This window comes from Amborella trichopoda, chromosome 12 (assembly GCF_054954075.1).
Source record: "Amborella trichopoda isolate Santa Cruz 75 chromosome 12, AtrichopodaSantaCruz75HAP2 v2.0, whole genome shotgun sequence".
In the NCBI taxonomy this organism is placed as follows: Eukaryota; Viridiplantae; Streptophyta; class Magnoliopsida; order Amborellales; family Amborellaceae; genus Amborella; species Amborella trichopoda.
This window is the reverse complement of record NC_142347.1, coordinates 41,756,997-41,778,244: the sequence shown is the minus strand read 5'-3', so window position 1 is coordinate 41,778,244 and position 21,248 is coordinate 41,756,997. Positions and strand designations below refer to the sequence as shown.

General features: G+C 33.9%; 1 protein-coding gene across 1 annotated transcript in view; it reads left to right on the top strand.

Annotated features, from left to right (window-relative positions):
* The window catches only part of CPL4 (C-terminal domain phosphatase-like 4), a 32,076-nt gene extending 11,224 nt beyond the window's left edge, over positions 1-20,852 (top strand). The window contains 4 exon segments of the mRNA XM_088854642.1: positions 17,333-17,563; positions 17,566-17,615; positions 18,907-19,067; positions 19,395-20,852. Of these exon segments, the coding sequence (XP_088710768.1) occupies positions 17,333-17,563; positions 17,566-17,615; positions 18,907-19,067; positions 19,395-19,437 (485 nt within the window). The 3' untranslated portion in view covers positions 19,438-20,852.
* The last annotated feature ends 396 nt before the right edge of the window (positions 20,853-21,248 follow it).

Here is a 21,248-nt window from a genome sequence, read left to right as displayed (position 1 = left end):
AATAAAATGGTGGGACGTCTTTGTCTGCCATCATCTTGAACCCAATAATATTCTGATAAAACAAATACCTCTAGCATATAATTCATTTTCATATATGAACCCAAATAGCCTTTCAGAATATATATCAATAATGAAAAAGCAAAACCCTCAGGCCACTAAGGCAGAGCTAGAAAAAGAATTGCTGAAAATCTTTTCTGAAGAAGCAGAGACTGCACTGATACATAATGAAGAAACAGCAGAAGAACCAAAAGAACCTGAAAATATTGAGAACCAGTCTATCATGGCTGTTCACAAAAGCAGACTCTGTATTGACCCAGCCCGGTTCAATTACCCCAATAGATTCAAAAGAAGTCACATCAATCAATATATCATATCACTGTGGAAAAAGTCACATCAAACAATATCATATCACTGTGGAAGATTCCTGTCGACACTAAACGACAAAGCTACTGGCTGACAGATATCCCATCAGCTACAGTAAAAAGAAAAATCTACAGTATAAAGCAAGATTCCCTCTTTCCACCTGACCACCTTTTTGAAAAGGAGCCACCTGTCCCACTTTTCTGAAAAGAAGATATTACCTGTCGCCCACCGAAGATTCTCATCAAAGCTCAACCATCCACCTGTACTCCACTCATTTGCTGACATACAGAAACCCCCGTCTACTTGGCATACATCCGAGACATCTACAAAAGTAACAAATCACAGTATAATCAGCTTCGGGTCCGCCCTCTATAAATATAAGATCCAGCAGCAACTTGAAGTTATCAAATTCTCTCTGGAACCTCTTTCTTAAACTTTGAGCTTTCTTTTCGCTTCTCTTCTCTCTCTCTCTTCATTCTCCTTTGTAACTCTTATGTGTGATTGTAATTGGGATAGTTTACCAAGTTATTGTTCAAGTCAGTGGAAGGCTTTCTGCAGTTACTGCATTTGCACACAATAAGCCCTTCTTTCTTTTCATGAGTCTGTACTATGTGTTTTTATACTGTCCGTTTGAATTACAGTCCATATAGTTTGTGATACAGTTTCTATAGGTTGTAGAAGTCAGGTTATTTTAAAAATATAAGACAGTTTGTTTGAAAGTATGTATTTCAAAATTAGGGACTGGAATTCCTCTATCTTCTTATAATTCTTTTAACCATACGAAAACTCCTTTATTTTGTTTTTTTTTTTTTAAGAAATTTATTATATTTTTTATGGAATAATTCTATTAGTCTTGGTTCAAATCTTTTTCGGTACCAATTCCTTATGTCTTTATTTTCCTCAGATAGATAATCTGTTTCTATATATTATTATTATTATTATTATTATTATTATTATTATTATTATTATTATTATTATTATTATTATTATTATCATTATTATCATTATCATTATTATCATTATTATTATCATTATTATCATTATCATTATCATTATCATTATTATCATTATCATTATCATTATCATTATTATCATTATCATTATTATTATCATTATTATCATCATTATTCTGAAAAGATTAAAACATCATCTATATAAACTATCATAAATTTTATATATGGATTGAATACATCATTCATTATTTTTTGAAATTATGATGGGGCGTTTTTTAATCCAAATGGCATTACATTCCATTCATACTGGCCGAATGGAACATTGAAAGCTGTTTTGTATCTATCATTCTCGTGGATTTGAATTTGCCAGTATCCGTATTTTAGATCAAATTTCGAAAAGATACATGCGTGTAATAGTCTGTCTAATAAATCTTTTTTATTTAGTATGGGATATCTTATCCATTTTAGGGCTACCCTAGGGACCCCTCTTTCTTTTTCAGCTGCATTTTCTACGTAAAAGGCCGCACAACTCTAAGGAGATGAACTTGGTCTAATTAATTTCTTTCTAAGAAGTTCATCTATTTCTTTTTTACATATTTCTAAGAGGCGAGTATTCATTTGTATTGTTCTAGCTTCAGTAGGTATTTTATTTTCAATAAATTCTTTTTCATATAGTAGTCTTACTATATGTTTTTTCCTTTCCCAAAAGGCATTTGGTATGTCATTACAAACTTCTGCTTCTATTTGCCTTCTAAGAGTTTCTATTTTTGTTTTAATTTCTGGGAGTAATAGATCAACTTCTATTATTTTATATTTTATTTCTTCTTTAAGATGATATAAAATTTTTTCTTTGTTTTCTATAATTTGTTTAAACATTACTTATTTCTTTTATTTTTGGTTTATCAATGAAGTCAAATTTAACTTTATGCCCATCAGGGTTGGCTTCTATTCCTGTATTATCTATTTTTAATGGATAAAGTAGATTTAGAAATGGTGTTCCTAATATTACTGCTTGACTCAATCCTTTCACTAAAATAAATGGAGTTTCTAAGTAATTTCCATTATTGCAAACAACTGCATTGGATGGTTTATAATTTATGATAAGTCTGCTTCCATCTGCAGTGTTTAGAATTTGAGTAGTATTATCAAAGTATTTAGTGGGGACTAATCCTTCATTTATACAGTTTAAATCTGCCCCATAGTCTATCAATGCCCCAAAGTCTATCAATACTACTACCTTCCATCTGCAGTGTTTAGAATTTGAGTAGTATTATCAAAGTATTTAGTGGGGACTAATCCTTCATTTATACAGTTTAAATCTGCCCTAGAGTCTATCAATGCCTCAGAGTCTATCAATAATACTACTATTATTATTATTATTATTATTATTATTGTTATTATTATTATTATTATTATTATTATTGTTATTATTATTATTATTATTATTATTATTATTATTATTATTATTATTATTATTATTATTATTATTATTATTATTATTATTATTATTATTATTATAAATATTCAATAGTTCAGATCTAAATCATTCTAACATACCCTAAATATATTCGTACTACGAGAATCACAAAAACAGAAAAAAGAGCAATATCAAGTATGATTCAAGTGGTATAATTCACTTCGTTGAATTTAATGCTAAATATTGCCTTTAATTGCATAATAACCTGATAGCAGATTTTATTAACAACTGATGCTAATAACAGACAAATATATTATAGAAACTAACCGACTGTTTTGCAGGAGACTTACAGACTGTATTAAGACTTAACAGACTGTATTACAGAAGACTAACAAACTGTAATTACGGAAAACTAACAAACTGTAAACATTAAAGAAAACTTACAATTTGCAAATGCAATAGCTACAAAATAGCTTGGAAGAGATTTTAGATTGCAATCACACATACAGAGTAAAAGGAAGATGAGGACTGAGGTAGGGGCTCTTCCGAGAGGGATATAGAAAGAGGAAGAAGAAGAAAGAAGAAGAAGAAAGCGCCTTTTCTCTGGTTTTTCTGAGCTGGGAAAACACCACCTGCCTCTACCACTGGCTTCGTTCAGGTTTTATAGAGGGCGGACGTGACGACAGGATTCATTCTTCTTTAAAGAATCTTTACAGGTGGACGGCATCGGATGGGTAGGTAGAGATCGCCTTGATGCGTGGATAGCATTAGGTACCAGATGTCTGTCGGTTTGTGCTGGTGAGATTCCTTCTGTGGACAGGTGGGACCTTGATTGCTAGTGGGTTTACTGTTTCCGTCGGTGCCTTGTCTTATCTGCCTGGTGGATATACACATGGTTTGTCGGTGGTGGATATACACGTAGTTTGTTGGTGGTGGACATTCACGTGGTTTGTCGGTGGTGACTTTGGATGTTGTCGGGTTTTGAGATGGGCTTGGGCCCTTCAATCGTTGGGATTTTGTGAGAAATCCCCTCCATACTGCCTCATGCCTTCATGCTGGCTTAATCCTGGATCAATATCTTCCATATCTTCGGAGCCTTTTTGGGATGATTGTGCTGCTTCTTCTTGAAAGATTTGTAGGAGCTGTCTTTCTAGTTCATCCTTAGTTGCTTGTGGATTCTTCTGTCTCATTTTCTTTATATAATCGGATAGACTATTCGGATGATCATATGAGAAGGAACCAATTGCCTTTGGAATTTTCTTTATTTTTATTTTCTGAGGCTCCAGATGCTTAATATCAAAGATATCCCACCATTTTATTGAAATTTTCTTGCCAATTCTTGGTATATATTCAAAATTATTTACTGTATTTTCTGATACCGCATATTGCCACTTTAATATCCAAGGTATCTGATACATGGACATAAAATATAAGTGGTAATCAACATTGGGATCTTTCCCATTGCCTTCTATAAAGTTAGCCTGGGAAATTTGGATATTTTCCGGTAAAATTTGGGACCCTAACCCCCAGATATGGAACCAACTTCTGAACCAATTAGGAAATGGTTCAGTTATTGGCATTTTGAATTGCATGAACCAGGTGTGAGAATTATAATTATTTTGCAGATATAGCACTTTGTGCCACGCATCAAAATATTCAGAGAATCTGTAATATTTATTAGAGTATTCAGGGGCCTGTGGTTTTCTTGCCCTCGTGGGATCAAAATTCCATTCACTAAATGGCAATATTTTTCGAATTTGAAATTTTGAGTATGCTATCATATTTTTGTGGAAATAATGAATGATAGATACTGAACCTGTTTCCAATAAAATAGCCTCGTACCATTCCTTGGTTTTTATCCCATTAGAGGAATTTAAATTATTATGGACGTATATTTTTGCAATCTGATTGGGTTCATCCATAGCATGTTTGTCCTCAATTACTGCATCGACAAGAAAAGTTGTTTCTTCATACTGGGATTTGCCAGTAGAAGATATTTTTCTGGGGTATTGGCGATTGGATGAATACTGGTGTTTGTGCCCAAGGAGGAGTCTGCTGGCTTGAATATTCTGGGTATATTTCTGGATTGCTAGGTGAATAAGGAGGAAGGCTTATTATTGGTGATCCTTGGGTGGCAATTGGTACAAGATCCATCTTGGATTTGCCTTTCTGGCTATTTGTATTCATATGCCCAGGCCAGAGGACCGTTAAGAGGTTGTCTATAGCATTATCCGTGACCTTAAAATGGAAAATTTTATCAGAAACCTAGCCAATAAAACATTGCCCTCAACTAGTAAGACATTAAGAGTAAAAAATAAAGAAGAAATTATAATAGAAAATATTGAAAAAGAAATAGAAGATTGGAATATACCTAAAGTCCCAATAAAAGATATATATAAAAGAGGATCATTTCAACTTAGAACTGGATTTGCTATTAAAACAGTAGAACAAAGTTTGCTTGTTACTAGTGAACATGAAAGCTTCCAATTATTATCCAGTAAAATGTTATAAGTCCATAAAAACGATGAGTATAAATACCTACATATAGGAATGATTCAAATAGCGGTAAAACCTTTGATTAGGTTAGGATTGAATAATTCAATATTATTGTGTTTAAGAGATAGTAGGCATAATAGGTTCAATGATTCACTGTTAGGAATAGTAGAATCTAGCCTTTGTAGCGGCTCAGTTTATTTCAACTGATTCCCAAATTTCTCCGTGTCCTCAAAAGACCCCAATATAGCCAAAGTTTCCCCAATATAGCCAAAGTTTTAACTTTAAATCTAAAAACACAAGGATTTGATATGAACCGTGGTTCACATAACATAGCATTAGTCTATAGAATCTGTTACAAAGTCATGAATACATTATGTCCTAATGTATTACACATAGACACAAAAGGACAAACCATATTTTTTCAAACCAATATAGAAAAATCTAATACAGTAATTCCAAAAACCATAAGTTGGTCTCAGGTATCTCTCCCAAAAACATGGTTCATAAAAAATGAAAATCAGAATCAAATGATTCCTGTCAACAAAAGAATAAAACAAATAGTCGAGCAGCCTGATGGAGAAGTAGAACTAAGATTTGATTCGCAAAGAAGACCTGGAATAAGAATAATAGATGACACTGTTATTAGGCCACCAAGTCGAATTCCTGCCCCTTCAAGATTTTCCACCTCCTCAATTAAAAAAGAGTCAGATAATAGTGAACCGGAAATCCTAGGATTATCTAGGACCACTAGTAATATTCACTTACCAATATATAAACCAATAAAGTTGAATTCCCCTGAACATGAAGTATCTGATCTAGATTTCCAGATTATGACCCTACAGGAAGAAAAGAAAATAGACTTAGAATTACTAAAAAATGATTATCTATCAGACAAAAATAAGGATATAAGAAATTGGTACTTAAAAATTAATAGATATGTGTCATAAAAGATATAACAAATTCTTGAAAAAATTTAAGAAAAATACAGGGTTCTTTGAATGGCTAATTACTACTTTCAAAAATAAGGGATATGAAATACCAGTTTTCGATGATAAAATAAATACTTTAGAAAGCCAGTTCCAGCCATTTAATACTCCAGAAGGACAAATAATTAAAAGTATACATCCACCGAATACTGCCCTTGTTATAAAAGGATCAAATAATAAAGATAAGGAGATAATAAAAACCAAAGCAGTACCTTTTAAGGCAGTTCTTGATTATTCCCAACGGGTTGAAATGATTCCACATATACTAGAATAGAATAATTATACTAATTTATACCTCCAATCCTTAGGAAAGCAAGCCACTCGTATAGAAAATATTATAAACCAACCACAAAAAATAATGGAAGAAAAAAAGAAAGCAATTATGTTTAAACCTCCACCAATAAAAAATAAAGATAAGTTTATAATCAAAGAAAATAACAAAGATCTAATGGATGAATTAGTCAATAGACTGTCTCAGCGAAACATTAAAGAACCATCCAAAGGCAAGGCAGTTATAGTCACAGATACTCCAGGAGTATCCGTTTTACAGCAAAATCCAATAGATGAGATATCACAAATAGAAGAAGCTTTTAAGGAAGAGGAAAGGCTAGATATCAATCGAATTGATTATGGGAAAAAATGGAGGCCAACCTCTATGCAAAGAATGTATCATACCAGGCCTACACCTATGGATATACAATTTGAAGAGGATTTGATATCCCATACAGGATCCTATTCAGGCAGATCTATAGTAAACTGGAATATAGACGAAATGTCCAAACATCAAATATTAGATACCATAAGGCACATGATTATGTATGCCACTGCATGTAAGGCCTCTGGAAGTCATGATCAAGAAATTGCTAAAGCAATAATATGTGGATTTACTGGTTGGTTACGTGGATGGTGGGATTTTCATATGAATGATACGGTTAAAAATCAAATTTTATCTACGACTAGACAATGGATTGTCAAGAATGAACATAATCAGGATATACCACATAGTGAAAGTGATGCTGTAAATACATCATTTATACCATAACCCTTCATTTTGTGGGTAGTACAGCACTGCTAGAAGCCAGATCAGAGGACTTGCTATCCAATCTTAGATGCCCTACTCTTTCCCATTATAAGTGGTACAAGGATGTGTTCTTTTCGAGATTACTATTAAGAGAAGATAGTTATGCAGATCATTGGAAGGAAAAATTTATTTCAGAATTACCTTACCTTTTTGCAGAAAAGGTAAAACATAGGCTCAAAAGTAAGCATAATGGTTTAATTCCATATTCACAATATACATTGGGAGAATTATCTGCTGCGATATGTACAAAAGGATTGTCCTTATGCACAGATATGAAATTAAAAAGACAATTAGATAAACAAAGGATGACGGGAAATAAAGAGTTGAGAGACTTTTGTGAACAATTTGGTTTTAATACAATTCCCTCAACAAGTAACAAATATAAAAGAAAAATAAAAAGAAATTGTCTAGGCCTAAAAATAAGTTTGGAAAACAGGAAAAAAGAAATAAATTTATAGATAGATTTGCCTCAAAAGAAAAAACCAAGAAAAAATTACCAGTCTGCTATAAATGTGGAAAAATAGGACATTATAAGACAAATTGTCGAATCAAAAAGAAGATAAATGAATCTAATACTATTTGAGATAATCCAGCTAATACATACCTCTGATAGCTCTTCTGAAGAATGAAATGAATCTAATACTGACACCTTGATAGGAAAAGTTGAGGATGAAATTTTAATTTGGGATAGCTCAGACTCAGAGTCAGGGCCACACCTGAATCCCATGAATGAATGTTCTTGTCATACTCTTATAAAGGAAGAAAGCTTAATCCTTGACTTAATAGACAAAATAGTTGATCCCGAAGAAAGAAGAAAAGCCATAACCCAGTATATTCAATTAGCAAAGCCTAAGCCACCTCGATTGATAAAACCCAATCATGAAACATACAGTTCATCAAAAATCCTCAAAAGAGTAAATAGGAAAGAAATGGAAAATAAAGAACCTACTATAACTGAGCTCAAACAGGAAATAAATGAAGTCAAAACTGAAATCCAACAATTAAATAATAGAATCAGAATATTAGAAATAGCTACTGATTTTTCTGAGAATAAATCTAATAATGAATTTGACGAAGAATTAGAGTTTGATGAATTAATAAATAAGGCTGTCCCACCTAAAGAACGGCTTGAACCCTTTGAAATCAAAGAAGAAAACCATTTAAATATAATAAATAGGGTCATTAACCAAAAATGGTATACTCTGGTTAAAATAGTAGTCCAAAATGAATATAGTTTCCAATCACTTGCTGTTATAGATTCAGGTGCTGATCTAAATTGCATAAACGAGGGACTTGTCCCTACCAAATACTTTGATAAAGCAACCCAAATATTAAATACAGCCGATGGCAGTAGGTTAATAATAAATTATAAATTATCTGATGCGGCCATATGTAATTATGGAAACTGTTTTGATATACTTTTTATAATGGTAAAAGGACTTAGCCAAGTAGTAATATTAGGCACTCCATTCTTAAACCTTTTATATCCAATAACTAATACAGGAATAATTGCAAATTTAGATGGTCACCATGTTAAATTTGACTTTATAGAAAAACCAAAGGTAAAAGAGATTAATAACATGAAACAAATGGTTAGTCATAAAGAAAAGTTTTTATGCCATTTAAAAGCAGAAATAAAATATAAACAAGTAGAAGACCAACTATTACTTCCTGATATAAAACAGAAAATTGAACAAATTAGAAAACAAATCGAACAAGAAATATGCAATGATTTACCAAACGCATTTTGGAATAGGAAAAAACATGTAGTCACCTTACCATATGAAGAAAGATTTGAGGAAATCAAAATACCTACTAAAGCCAGACCAATACAAATGAATTCCAAATTATTAGAAATATGCAAACAAGAAATAGATGAGCTTTTAAAAAAGGGACTAATAAGAAAAAGCTCCTCACCTTGGAGCTGTGTAGCCTTTTATGTAAAAAACGCCCCTGAAAAAAAACGAGGGGTACCCAGATTAGTAATAAATTATAAACCCCTTAATAAAGTTTTAAAATGGGTAAGATGTCCAATCCCTAATAAAAAAGACTTTATTAGATCGACTATTAAATGCTTGCATATTTTAAAAAATTTGACTTAAAGTCAGGATACTGGCAAATTCAAATTCATGAAAAGGATAAATATAAAACTGCATTCAATGTACCATTTGGACAGTTTGAATGGAACGTAATGCCTTTTGGTCTAAAAAATGCTCCATCAGAATTTCATAAGATTATGAACGATGTCTTTAACCCATATATGAAATTTATGATTGTATATATAGATGATGTACTAATTTTCTCAGAAGATGTTCAGCAGCATTTCAAGCACATCAACGCTTTCATCAATGCAGTAACGCATGCAGGTTTGGTAGTATCGGCAAAAAAGATTAGCTTATGCCAAACAAAGATACGCTTCTTAGGACATCATATATTCCAGGGAACTATAATACCAATTGATAGAGCCATAGAATTTGCGAAAAAATTTCCCGATATTATTCTTAATAAAACAGAATTATAGAGATTCTTAGGATGTCTAAATTATCATTATTGTTATCATTATCATTATTATCATCATTATTATCATCATTATCATTATCATTATTATCATCATTATCATTATTATTATTCTGAAAAGATTAAAACATCATCTATATAAACTATCATAAATTTTATATATGGATTGAATACATCATTCATTATTTTTTGAAATTCTGATGGGACGTTTTTTAATCCAAATGGCATTACATTCCATTCATACTGGCCGAATGGAACATTGAAAGCTGTTTTGTATCTATCATTCTCGTGGATTTGAATTTGCCAGTATCTGGATTTTAGATCAAATTTCGAAAAGATACATGCGTGTAATAGTCTATCTAATAAATCTTTTTTATTTGGTATGGGATATCTTATCCATTTTAGGGCTTTATTTAGAGGTTTATAATTTATGACTAACCTAGGGACCCCTCTTTCTTTTTCAGCTGCATTTTCTACATAAAAGGCTGAACATCTTCAAGGAGATGAACTTGGTCTAATTAATTTCTTTCTAAGAAGTTCATCTATTTCTTTTTTACATATTTCTAAGAGGCGAGTATTCATTTGTACTGATCTAGCTTTAGTCGGTATTTTACTTTCAGTAAATTATTTTTCATATGGTAGTCTTACTATATGTTTTTCCTTTCCCAAAAGGCATTTGGTATGTCACTACAAACTTCTGCTTTTATTTGCCTTCTAAGAGTTTCTATTATTATTATTATTATTATTATTTTTATTATTATTATTATTTTTATTATATTATTATTATTATTATTATTATTATTATTATTATTATTATTATTATTATTATTATTATTATTATTATTATTATTATTATTATTATTATTATTATTCATTTTTAGTATTTTTATTTTTGTTCTTCTGTTATTACTAAATCTTAATTCTACTTCTCCATCAGGATGTTCGATAATCTGCTCAGGGTTTTTATTAATAGGGACTCTATATTTCTGATTTTCATTTTGAATAGACCATGTTTCAGGTAATACCACTTGGGACCAATTTATTAATTTTGGTATAATAGTATTTGACTTTTCTATATTAGTTTGGAAAGTACTGTGTTTCCTTTAGTATCAATATGTAACACGTTTGGGTTTAAAGTATTCATTACTTTATAGCAAATTCTATATATTAAGGCTAGATTTTGTGATTCTGGGTTCATATCGAATCCTTGGGTTTTAGATTTAGGGTTAGTACTTTAAGAATATTAGGATCACTTAAAGATATTGAATAGTTGGGAAAACAGTTAAAATAAACTGGTCCACTACACAGGCTTGATTCTACTATTCCTAGTAGTGAATCAGAAAATTGATTATGCCTATTATCTCTTAGACATAGAAGTATAGAATTGTTTAACCCTAGCCTTGTAAGCGGCTTTATAGCTATCTGAATTAGTCCTATATGCAGATATTTATATTCCTTTTTGATATGAGATTGAATTATTTTTTCTGATAGCAATTGGAAATTTTCTTGTTCGCTATGAGTAGATAAACTTTGCTCAACGGTTTTTATAGCATAACCTGTTTTTAATTCAAAAGTTTCGTTCTTATAAACGTCAGTGACAGGGACTTTTGGTATATTCCAGTTTTGAATTTGATTTTCTATATTATCAATCGTAATTTCTTCTTTATTTTTTATCCTTAGAGTGCTACTAGATGGCGCTAATACCTTATTAGATAGGTTTCTAATAAAATTTTCCATAGAAGTTACGGATGAATACTCTTTAGTCAACCTCTTACGTCTTTTGACCTCAGCGGCTCTTCTTGGCCTAAACGGTCCTTGACTGGGCGACAACAAGTTTCAACTCTCGGACTAACTTTCTTTATGACAGAATTTTATTAGATTCCTACATCCTAAGATATAAACGTTATCTAATACCAGTCTATGAATAAAGCTATATCAAATAAATATTCTAATTCTGGCTCTGATACTAGTATTGCCAGGACCTATCTTTTTATCACCTTTTATTAAATATTTAAAATTCTACTAATAATTCCAAAATAATATAGCAAAGAGAATATGATTATAATAATAGAAGGTGGAGCTATATCTATGATAATCCAATTGGTATAAACAGTAACACGCAATTTAATACTGAAAATTAACTTTATTTTCATATTACAATGAATTTACAGAAATACAAACTTACATATGACAGACGTACAGAAATGCAAACTTACATATGATAGATGCAAAAGCTGGTAAACAGCTTCCATTCATCAGGACAGTATGAAGGCAGGGAATTATAATTACAGTCACACATAGAAATATGATACAGAGAATTACAGAATTCGGATAGAGGTTATCGGGAAAATACAACTTAGTATTAAGATGAAGCAAACTTTCGGTAGTAGCTCGTAGTAGCTTAGGCAAATTCCAGAGGAGGATAAGGAAGAGAAGAGCTAAGAGCAGAAAATATAGGGAAGAGAAGAGCTGAGAGTAGAGAGATCTCTTAGAAGTCTTCCTTTTTTTTTTTTTTTTTCGATGCCCTCCTTCTTCAACTTCTTCTCCTTATATAGAAGTCGGGCTACAGATGGACGGCTGGATAGAGTGTTTGAGCTTTACAGGTTGATGGCCTGATAGAGTGCTGGCAGCGGGTGGCAGACAGCTTTTGGATCAAAGCGTCGGTGGAGTGAGACCCTTTTGGACTGGAGTGTCGGTGGAGTGAGACCCTTTTGGACTGGAGTGTCGGTGGAGTGAGGCCCTTTTGGACAAGAGTGTCGGTGGAGAATCTTTACTGTGGCTGTCGGGATAGGTGGAGAGTCTTTACTGTAGCTGTTGGGACAGGTGGAGAATCTTTACTGTAGCTGTCGGGACAAGTGGAGAATTTCTGCTGTGGCTGATAGATGTAAGGAGCAATATTTTTATTTGTATTTTGGGCTTCTTTCGGGTCTTCGGGCTACTCGGGTTTCTGAGAAAACTCGAACATGTTCTGGCTTTCATTTTCCTCAGTGTCTTGTCGTTCTTCTTCTATATCTTCATTTTGTTGAGAAGATTCTCTTTCGGCTTCTTCTTCAAAGATTTGTAGGAGTTGTTTTTCCAACTCTTCTTTAGTTGCCTGAGGGTTGCGTTTTTTCATTTGTCGAATATATTCAGAGAGATTATATGGGTTTTCATATTGTGATGAGGATGGTTCTGGTATTTTCTGTAATATTATTTTGTCTGGGTCTAGACTATCATTTTTTAACACATCCCACCATTTGATAAAAATTTTCTTTCCTAATCGAGGAATATATTCGAAATTGTTTGTAGTATTTTCAGATATTTCATATTTCCATTTCATAATCCATGGTATTTGGTAGATAGCCATGAAATACAAATGGTAATCTATGTTGGGATCTTTTCCATTCATTTCAACAAACCTTGCTTGAGATACTTGCAAGTTTTCAGGTAAGATTTGGGATCCAGATCCCCAAATCATGAACCAGTTACGGAACCAATTTGGGAATATTTCAGTAATTAGCATTTTGAATTGCAGAAACCATGTATGAGAATTATGGGGGTTCTGTATGGCAAATATCTTATGCCAAGCATCTATGTATTCAGCATATCGAAAATATTTATTATAAAATTCTTGTGCCTGGAGTTTCTTTGCTTGAGAAGGGTTTGACCCCCATTCGTCATAAGATAATATTTTTCTAATTTGCATCTTGGAATATGCCACTATGTTTGTATTTTTATGATAATAATGAACCATGGAGATAGAACCTGATTTTAGTAAAACAGCCTCATACCATTCACGGGTTTTACTTCCGTTAGAGGGATTAAGGTTTTTATGCAAGTATAGGTTGGCTACTTTATTTGGGTCCAGCATGGCATGTTCATCTTCTATTATGGAGTCTATGAGGAAGGTAGTTTCCTCATACTGGGATTTTTCCGCAGAGGACATCTTTTTAGGAATAAGTGACTGGATGAAAGTTGGAGTTTGGGAATATGTAGGTTGGCTTGAATATTCCGGGTAAGGACTGGACGGTGATAATGGTGGATATTGAGCTAATGGTGATCCATCATAAGAGGTTGGTACTATATCCATACGGGCTTTGCCCTTTTGTCTATTTATATTCATGTTTGTATTAGTATTTATGGTATGTTCTTTAGTTGGCTGCTCTTGGCCCCCCCTGCAAAAATTCACGAGTCAAAAAGTCAGGAAGGTGATTAGTAGAACCTTTTAAGTGGTCAATAGTAAAATCGAAAGAGGATAGAATAGCTTGCCAGCGAGCAAAGATTTGTTTAGAGACAAGGTTTTGAACATATTTTAGAAGAACATCACGGGTTGCTTTGCCATCGGTTCTGATTAAAAATGTTGTATTAAGTATATCACTTTGGAACTTTGTTACGCAATGAACTATTGCAAGGATTTCTTTTTTGACTGTTGAATAGTTTTGTTGAGTATTATTCCAAGCCCTAGAGGTAAAACGAACTAATTGTTCCTGATTATTGACTTTTTGTTTTAAGATTCCTCCTAACCCAAGTTCGGAGGCATCACATTCAATTATTTTGAAGGCATTTGGATCTGATAAAGCTAAGCAAGGTAATTCTTTTGCTTTGCTTTTCAGCTTTTGAACTGCCAATGTATGTTCCTCCGTCCACTTAGGAGGATTTTTCCGTAATCTATTAGATAAAGGTTTAGCATCAAGTGCTAGGTCTTTGTAGAAATCGGCAATATAGTTTAAGCATCCTAACAATCTTTGTAATTCAGTTTTATTAAGGATTATATCAGGAAATTTATCAACGAATTGGATCGCTCTATCAATTGGAATGTAGTTCCTTGATAAATATTATGGCCAAGAAATCTAATTTTGGTTTGGCATAAATTTATTTTTTTATCAGATACTACCAAACCTGCATTCTTGATGGCATTTAGGAAAGTATTAAGATGCTTGAAGTGCTGTTGCATATCTTCTGAAAAAATTAACACATCATCAATATAAACAAGCATAAATTTAATATATGGATTAAAAACCTCATTCATTATTTTTTGAAATTCGGAAGGGGCATTTTTGAGCCCAAAGGGCATAACATTCCATTCATATTGGCCAAAAGGCACATTAAAAGCTGTTTTATATTTATCTTTTTCATTAATTTGGATTTGCCAGTATCTAGATTTTAAGTCAAATTTAGAAAAAGTACATGCATTTACTAATCTATCGAGTGGGTGACTTTGGAGCTTGAATCCCAATCCAATGGCATTTTTGGTACCAACAACTGGGGGCCTTGTTTAAGGGCTTGGGACCCAGTCTTATCAGAATCCAGATATGTCTAGTAGTCGGGGGTCTTGCTTAGAGACTTTCTTTCCAATTCATAGGATTTTTCTTAAGAGGCTAGTGGCAGGGGCCTTTGGAGGGCCTTGTTCCTCTTTTACACAAACCTTCAATTTGTCTTCTTTGCTTTTGAACCCCGATCATACTAGGCTTAGTTGAAGGCTTTTTAGTGGTCATCCCGAAAGTCTAAACCTGTCAGTAGATGGGAACCTTGACAAGACGGTTACCCTCGGAGCTAGGTATTGATCCAAGCTAGGCAATAAATAGCCCTATCAGAACTTCTATCTTGAATTGTCGGTATGCTCTTCTTGTTTTTTGGTTGATGTCTTGAATTGGAAAGTCTCTTAGGTAAGTGGCTGACCTGACTTGCCATCTTGAGATCCTTCTGATCTTCAGGAGCCCTTTGGAGGCTAACCCGAGCCATTGGATTTTCTCAAGCTCTTTTTGGTCCAAGTGGTAAGGTACCCTGTGAGGGGTATTTGATTCCTAAACCACTGACCTTTACTGCCTTCGAACGGGTTGAAGCCGCCTGGGAGGGCGAGCACTGCATCACCTTGTTTATTAGTTCAAGCACCCTTTCGAGTTTTCATTTGAACTGGATAGAAGTGGCACCGTAGAATGGTTTTCACCAACTTCTTTTTATTAGGCTCTTTTACCCGTGACTTCGAGGTCACATCCACCTTTTTATTTCCATTTTTACTCATAGTGCCCTTTTGGGTTTTCACCATGCCCGGTTTTCTGAACACTTTTACTGGTGGCTTCATGGCTATGCCTGCCTTTTTATTTTTACTCATGGGGCCCTTTTGGGTTTTCACCATGCCCAATTTTCTTTTTGGCAATTTTACCCATAGCTTCGTGGCCATGTCCTCTTGGAGCTCTCACATTTACTTATGATGATCCTCATTGGATACTCATCATGCTCACTATCAATGAATAATTACATAATTATATTATATGATTATGAGATATTCATAATATTTAATTAGGATTCTAAATACTTTTGTAATTTTCTAATTATATTTTGGTATATTTAATTGCATCTAATTATATTTTGGTATATTTAATTGCATCTACTATTACTATTATTGTTTAAATTACAATATAAAAATAGAATACTTATATCCAAATTTATATAGCTGTAACTATAATAGTATAATTTTTAATAATATTAAATTAAAATTTGAATAGTGCTTCACAATGATCATTTTTATTACAAATGAAACTATAATTAATACCTTGATGATTACACTTATTTTAATTATGATGAAAAAGAGTGTTGAGAGGGAGGAGAGAGAGATGGTGTGTATGTAAGGAGAGAGAGCAAATATTTATTGAATATAGGAAAGACAAAGATGAGATAATAAATAGATGTGTCATCAAATTTAAGATATAGTGGATAATTAATGTAAAAATAAAATTAAACAGTTAATATAGGAGAGATGAAGAGAAGGGTGAGAGAGTACGTGGGTAGAGAGAGAGACCACAGAGGTAGCTTTAAAAAAAAAGAAATAATTCTGGGAGTTTCAAATTTGGGGCATATTAAAGATGTGAGGACACATGTCAATAAAATAAAGGGGGACCTCTTTTCCCTTTATATATAATATATAGATATTTTGTTGTCATTGAGAGGTCTTATTGAGTGAGATGTTTGATCATTGAGAGGTAGAAGCCCTTTGATGCAGTGACCAACACATACACTTCTCTTAATTGAGGCCCTTGGATTTCAAAAAAGGGCCCTTAGAAACCGAGGCGGGGAGGGGTTGGGGGAGAATAGTGCTCTCAAAATGTTATTTGTCATTATCGACATTCTAAAAGTAATGTCAATCTTTGATTTGCATCCCTTTTGGATGTGATAGACTATACTTGGGTAGAGTGTCTTGCCTTGAGGATGGACCTCACATGGTGCTTAGAGTTTTTATGATGGAAAGGACTTCCATGATCTCATATAGGTGAACTTTTGAAGGATGGCGTTGTTAGGTTGCATTCAAGTTGCATGTCATATGCTAAAACTTGTACTATGATGATTCATGCAGTCCTATTGTGCGCGCGCACACACACACAAAAAGTGGTTTAGAATCCCCAATGCTCTGCAAAAACAGATTTTCTACCTGCTGTTTTTCCTTTACTGCTTTATTCCTTTATTTGTGGTTGGGAAAAACAGAGATCTTTCATGATTTTCTACCTGCTGTTTTTCTTATTTTAGTGTTTTCTGCAAATTTTAGGTGATAGTAGTGACCCTCTATTCAAATTGGCGCCATTGCACATGTTCACAAAGCTGCGGCCCTTTGTCCATACCTTCTTGAAGGAAGCAAATACCATGTTTGAGATGTATGTCTATACAATCGGAGAGTGTGCATATGCCCTAGAAATGGCCAAACTTCTTGATCCTACTGGAGTATACTTTGGTTCGAGAATTATTTCTCAGGGTGACAGTACTATGAAGCATCAAAAGGGCCTGTGTTGGGAGCAGAATGTGCTGTAGTGATTCTTGATGACACAGAACATGTAAGTGCAATTATCACTAAAGCTAATATGAGTTTGTTCTCATTTTTGGATGGAATGCTTGATATTTTCCCTTTATTACTTGTATATTTCGAATATTCAAACATGCTATGCTTTTCAAATTAAACATATGAAATCTTCCAGTTCCATCTACTGTGGGGAATTTGTATGAAGTTTCGTGAACAGTCAAGTCCAAATAGATTGTTATTTTCATTATATACAAAGCATTGCTTTCTTTCTGGGCATTTCAAAGCTTCAAACTTGCTTATATGTTCTCCAGCTAAGCATATGAAACCCTAGTTTTGCACAGTTCCATGTATTTCTGGGAATTTGTATATAGTTTGTTGGTGAATCAAACTCAGATAGAGCATTATTCTCTCTGCTATAGTGCTCATATGGCCTGCTAATTTCAATTATCTATAATGTTGTATTAAATAGGGCAGTATAAAAAAAAACAAGTTCTATTAAAGATGGATGTCTCTTTGTTTTTTGTAGATGTCACTATTTAAAGCACCAAAATAATGTGGGTTTCACGGGCCTAGTGAGGATTTTAGAATGATCGTGTCAGAGCTATATCTACAAGGAAAACGTTTTTGTATCTAGAACCTGGCAATGTAGAAAACCCATGCAGAAGCGCATTCCACAAAAGGATATTTGAATTGTTTTTCCTTTGTGAATGGCTTGATGTGGCCTATTCATTCTGTTGTTGTGTTGCCCATTGTAGCACTGCAGGAAAATGTACTTGCAAATTGCAAGGATTTCTCAAGCATCAAATGAATAACTATTTAGATATTTCTATATTATTTTCACTTTTTTATTTTATTTTTTATCTAAAATATAATTTAATGGCATGGTTGTCTGTCCTGAATTTCAAATTTACTCTATTATGTATGGCAGACACTTGTTATAAACTATGTGATTGGCTTAATTCTGTTTGTAATTTACCTTATTTGTAGAACACTTTTATCAATTTATCCTGTATCATTCATTTTTTATAATGTGTGTTATCTCCCCCATTGTCTATAAAAGCTTTTATGCTTTACAGTTCATAATTTTTGTTAGAAATCAACAGGAAATCAAGGTAACATTTTTATGGCTAATACAACATGTCTTATGAACAAGTATATGTTTAGGAATGGGTTGTTATGTAGTAATTTCAAGATTTGAATTGTGAAAGATTGGGTGAAAAGTAATAATATTCACTTAAACTCGAGAATGAATTGTTTAATTCTGAATCTTTGTAATGAGTATTGATACATATGATTTGTTCTCTGACATAAATGGCAAATTGTAGGTGTGGCACAAGCATAAAGAAAACCTGGTTTTGATGGAGAGATGCCATTGCTTTTCTTCTAGTTGTCGACAGTTTAACATTCTTCACAAGTCATTGTCTGAATTGAAGAGAGATGAGAGAGAATCAGATGGCATGCTACCGAGTATTCTTCAGGTTCTCAGGTGAATACTCCAGATGTTTTATGACCAGGTTAACTGCTGCATAAGAGTTTTTGATGGTCTCTTTTAACTTAGGGGAAAGTATAGTGTCTCCTTTGGGCTGTGGGATGTTTTAAATAATTCATTGGGGTCATCACTGTACAATGAAGCAATGGATGGTGATGAATAAAAAATTGGAACCACCAGAACAAGACCTTTCTTGATCTTCTCCAGGTGGTGTCCCTAAGATTTGAAGTTTCTGGATCACCTGCATGCAGTCATGTTTTTCAGGAACTGTTTTAACATTTTCATTATTATTGATCTATTGCTTTTTGTTGTTAATAATTTCAGGTGGTTTGGACTGATATCAATGAAAGTGATGAAAGAGATGTAAGAAAGGTACCAGCTACTGTTGCCCCCTGATTGTTAAAGTGGTTATTTTTATTTTCATAAAAAGCCGCTGGAATTTAATGGAGTACAAGAAGAACGAGGGGCGGAAAGCACCCCATTCAAAAAAGGGAACGTGTCTAGACTTATTCTGTTCTCCCACTATACATCAAATCAGGGGCAGGGAAAGATACTCCACTAATATCGGAGAGAAAATTACCATTAATGTTGGCAAGGAAATGACTAGGGAGAGGACTAACCTGCTCAAAGCCACATCCTGTGTAGACACTGCCCCTAAAATCAAAGATCTGGGTCTGGAATTATGGGCTTTGAGGGTGTGGAGATCTGCCAAACCAATCATCTGCAAAAAGATCCCTAGTGGTATACTGTTTATGTTAAGCCTAGAGGACGAAGCTAGAAGAGTTCTCAAATGGAAATGGGAGGTTCATGGCTGGTCTCCCGCTCTAGATGGGATCCCAAATGAAGCCTTTCCTTCATTCTACCAAAGAAAATGTGGATATATGTCAGTGGAAATCCCCTTCACGTTTGGATGATTGAGATGTTCTGTATTTGTGCAAGGCTTGGAGAATTGACTGGAAGGCAACTGTGGGATAGAGTATGGAATGGTCATGTTCCTGGTTGGAAAGAAAGCAGAGACAAAAGTACCTCACCAAGTTCATTTGGTTGCATATAACCTGGGGTTCGAGAACTCCGGACACTCGCAGACTCACTAGGAGGTCCAGATTGAAGGCAGCAAAACAGGGAGTGTGGTCAAGTATAAAAAACAGGAAGGAGAATAGGAAAGAAGATCACAGAGAAGGCAGAGCGGGCTTCTAGATTTGAGAGATGGGGAAGATGAGCTGACCTGGATGCTGATGTGGCAGAGGTGGGTGGCCAAAATTCGATGTGGCAGCACTGGAGCTGGCATAAAAAATCTTGATCGGGGGCCATACTGCATAAAAACTCCCTGAAGAAATTTCAACTCCAGAATTTTAAAAGTTGAACTCAAATAGCAATCGTGCTGATGTATGTTCATTGCATGGGGTGGAGATCGAGCCATATTTCCTGGGGCAGGAAACTTCTGCCCAGAGAGGGAAAGAGGGTGAGACCCACCGACTTCACAATTGTCTAGAGTAATGATCATCTGGACTGGAATCATCTGGCAGTGGACTTTCCTCTGGGAAAAGGACTACCATGGCACCCTCCGAGCCTTTTTTTTCCACCATCAGCTGATGTCAAAGATCAAGAAGATTTTTTTTTTGAATGGTAACTTAATTTTATTCATACGAATAAATGTAACCTTATCAAGAAGATTTTTTTTTTTTTTTTCTTTCTAGAATGGTAACTTAATTTTATTCATAAAAATAAATGTAAGCTTTACTTGATCTGACTATATTAAGAAGATTTAATGATCCCATGGAACACATTTGTCCAGGTGAGGAACTATGATCAGCCTCCTAGCCCTCAGGAAGATAATGCATCATGACCTCTATGGCTCAGTCAGTCAAATGGTCAGTTGCATGCAATGATAAAATGATATGGAATATACTGGGGTAGACATGGATATGCGTTTTAGTGATCCCCTCAAGCTTAGGTCAAGGGCCCATATGTGACCAAAAAAGATATGTGGAAAGTGATGACCTCCTGATTATTCTTGTTTTATTTGTATCAGTGAGGGCATTTTTCCTAACTCTGGAAAAGAGTCTCTCCATAATAACAGTCCTCATCCTTCTGATATCATCTTGCACCTACCTCTCATGACTGGACCCAGGATCATTTCCAGAGATGAATGTCATTACTGTATGAACGCTGAGCCGT